This window comes from Ixodes scapularis, unplaced genomic scaffold (genome assembly GCF_016920785.2).
Source record: "Ixodes scapularis isolate PalLabHiFi unplaced genomic scaffold, ASM1692078v2 PGA_scaffold6__148_contigs__length_123643588, whole genome shotgun sequence".
Lineage (NCBI taxonomy): Eukaryota > Metazoa > Arthropoda > Arachnida > Ixodida > Ixodidae > Ixodes > Ixodes scapularis.
The window spans coordinates 101,717,137-101,719,934 of record NW_024609881.1 but is presented as its reverse complement, the minus strand read 5'-3'; the positions used below and the strand labels follow the sequence as shown (position 1 = coordinate 101,719,934).

The 2,798-nt window shown below is 48.4% G+C and overlaps 1 protein-coding gene across 1 annotated transcript; it reads right to left on the bottom strand.

The window, feature by feature from the left end:
• Positions 1–564: 564 nt before the first annotated feature.
• LOC121838554 (carbohydrate sulfotransferase 13-like) lies at positions 565–2,798 on the bottom strand. Its single transcript, XM_042294868.1, has 2 exons — positions 2,724–2,798; positions 565–1,410 (listed from the first exon to the last, which is right to left on the bottom strand). The coding sequence occupies exons 1-2, from the start codon at positions 2,796–2,798 to the stop codon at positions 565–567; spliced, it is 921 nt and encodes a 306-aa protein (XP_042150802.1).

Sequence of the window (2,798 nt, the reverse complement as noted above, 5' to 3'; positions counted from 1 at the left end):
AGGCCAGAGAGGCCATTCTTAATATCTGCCTCGAAGTTCTGCCTACCAAATACTGTTGAGTGGCAGGAGGTAGAATTGGGGTACAGTCTCTCCTCGAAATGAGCTTCAGTCAGTTTTCATGGTCCCAGGTGTAGCTCAAGCGCTAATAAAATGACAGCCCCGAAAGGTTCTATCCCACAGCAACCATAACAAATTCCAAAAAGAGCACCAAGAATACAGCGCACGAGGGGGGCTTAATCACGTCGTACACATTTTCTGTCTTGTATGGGGTAGCGGCGCGCCTTTGGGGTGATATGTGGAAACCGGGGATTGGGCAGACATTATAAGTATACACGAAGTTATGACTCAATACATGAGACACTATTTTTAGGCTGCCGGTACACTCAAGTTGTCTAGACGTATATATTATTCAGTAAATCTTACTTTTGAATACGCATTTAACGAAAAAATAACTTTATAGGTTTCAGGTATAGGTTCTTGTTTTCTCTACAGCAGATTTGCTGAAGCACTGGATGAGAAGAACTCTCTTTAAGTTGGCCTTAACCTTTGGTTTCCCATACACTGTCAGTGCAGATAGTCCTTGAAGTCATATCCGAACATCTCGAAATCGAAGAAGAACCGTTCATATAAACGCATCACCTGATGTAAACTGAGCTCCTTAAAAAACTCATGGGCAGATTTGCGGAACCCGTGGTCGCCACCGTTGTTTTTCCGTGGAATGTCCCCCAGCCGAGCACCCAACGCTCCAAAGAACAGCGCAAAGTCTCTGCTTGCTGTTTCCAGCTTTCCGACGACCTCGTACTTGACGTTACAAGGCTGACACGTCAAGTAGTACGGAGCCCAATGGGGGTTCATCTCGTTCACTGTCTGATTCAGTACGTAGTCGATGAACTCCGGGAAGGTCAAGTTCCGGCCCGTTGCCCTTACGTTAGGGACGTCGTTCCAGTATCGGTCGTAATAATAGACATTGCCAGCACGTGGGCATAGCGCCTTGTCCACGTAAGCGGATACTAGCCTCTCGAAAGGATGCCTCACGAACTTGGCGGTTGTGTAGCGCTGCTCGCTGCTCCTCTGTAGAAATGTCTTGTGTGACACTGTGAGGACTTGCTCAAGAAAGGCCTTGTGTAAGCTGTTAACTGTGTTTCCCGTGTTGCTGATGTGTAGCAGGAGCCCGAAAATGGACTTGACTGTGGTGGACGCAACCTTGTTTATGAAGCAGTAGCCGACTTTGTGTGCAGGGTCCATCATAATAGGACAGTCTCGCATCGGGCAGAGGTGGGGCCGTTCGTCGCTGATGTTGCGCTTCAAAATGCGTCTGTTGTGATCCGCCAGGGCCACCTGGTACGTGCGACACACTTTGTTGATTCTTTCTGCTCTGAGCGCGAAATCATCGTCGCTGAGTCTGGAAGTCTGCGCAAACAAAAATAAAAACACGAAATTAACAATAGACACGAAAAGTGCAAAACTGTACTCGTCGAAGCTTGTATACACAGCTGATATATATAATTATTTGCTGGATCGCGTTTGCCCAGCTCCGCCTATGCACAGAAATGTGGCGACGGTCGGCCATCTTTTTGGTAGGGTTATATTATCTCTAACCATCATAGTATTATGGCTTACGGCGTTGTGGAGGCAGTCTGCCATAAGAATAGCCGTGGGTCTAGTACACTGTACCGTGGGTGATATTTCGTACTTGGAAGTAGCTCGACAAATCAGAACCTTGAAACTCAGTGCATGCGACATAGAAAGATCCACTTTGCCGTCATGTTGTGCGGCGCGCTGTTCAAATCGGCCTGATCGCGACAAGACAGGAACTTACCATCGATAAGCATTCCCAAGGTTACCATCGGGACTTACCGTAGGAAAGCATTCCCCAGGGTATTCCTGAAGTAGCCCCGCGACCCTTCAGCTGTGGGTGGAAAACGTGCACCCTATCAAAGGGGAGGTAGATTGCGCCACCATACTAATATGGTGTGGCTAGAGATAATATAACTCTACCAAAAAGATGGCCGACCGTGGCCGTATTAGCGGAGCGGGCAAACGCGATCCAGAAAATAGTCATAGAGATCACTGGTATACACTGCGGATCGCAGGCTTTGCGGACGCGTGCTCAATCTGTGCCTGGAAAAGTCGCCACGAGCTCGCGCTGCCAACGCAAAGCGTTTGCGTACAATCTACGAAAACTCCTTGTTATTTAGAACCTATTGTAGAGTCGAGTGTATCCATGTCGATTTCATTCACGCTTTTAGAGAACGAGAGCTCAAATTTTCTAGAATACGAAACTAAACAATATAAAACTATCTTTTCCGTTGCCTCTGCGGCAAATATGAAATCCGAAAACGCCCAACGCAAGGTTTATTCAAAGAAGTTCCGCAGGACAACACTTGAGAGATCCGCAGAAGAAATTGAAATCGGAATGACCAATACGGTCACTGACAGGATGGGAAATACAGGGCGTTTGTTCGGATGCCAGGCCACTATCACAGGCCCGTTGCCTTCCACCGTGCTTTGGCTGCGCGTGAACGCTCGAAGCTCACGAGACACTGGAGCATTATCGAAGACACGAAGCTCGGTAGGGAGGCGGGACTGCCGAGGAATCAGCCTGCCGTTCTCATTCTTTCAGTGATCATAGCAACAGCACTGCGTATTACCTGCCCTCTGGTCGTGCCGCCGGATGCTGGCGTGGGGCAAGAAGGTGGCCGTCGTAACCAATCAATATATACCAGCGAGGCGAGAATTGCTGCACACAAAATAGCCATGGCTATTTTGAGGAGCGTACGAGACGACTTCTTGGACAT

Coding starts and splice junctions, on each gene's coding strand:
- LOC121838554 (XM_042294868.1), bottom strand. CDS start 2,798: ATGTCCAAGAAGTCGTCTCGTACGCTCCTCAAAATAGCCATGGCTATT. Junction 1,411..2,723: donor CAGCAATTCTCGCCTCGCTG/GTATATATTGAT, acceptor TTGTTTGCGCAG/ACTTCCAGACTCAGCGACGA.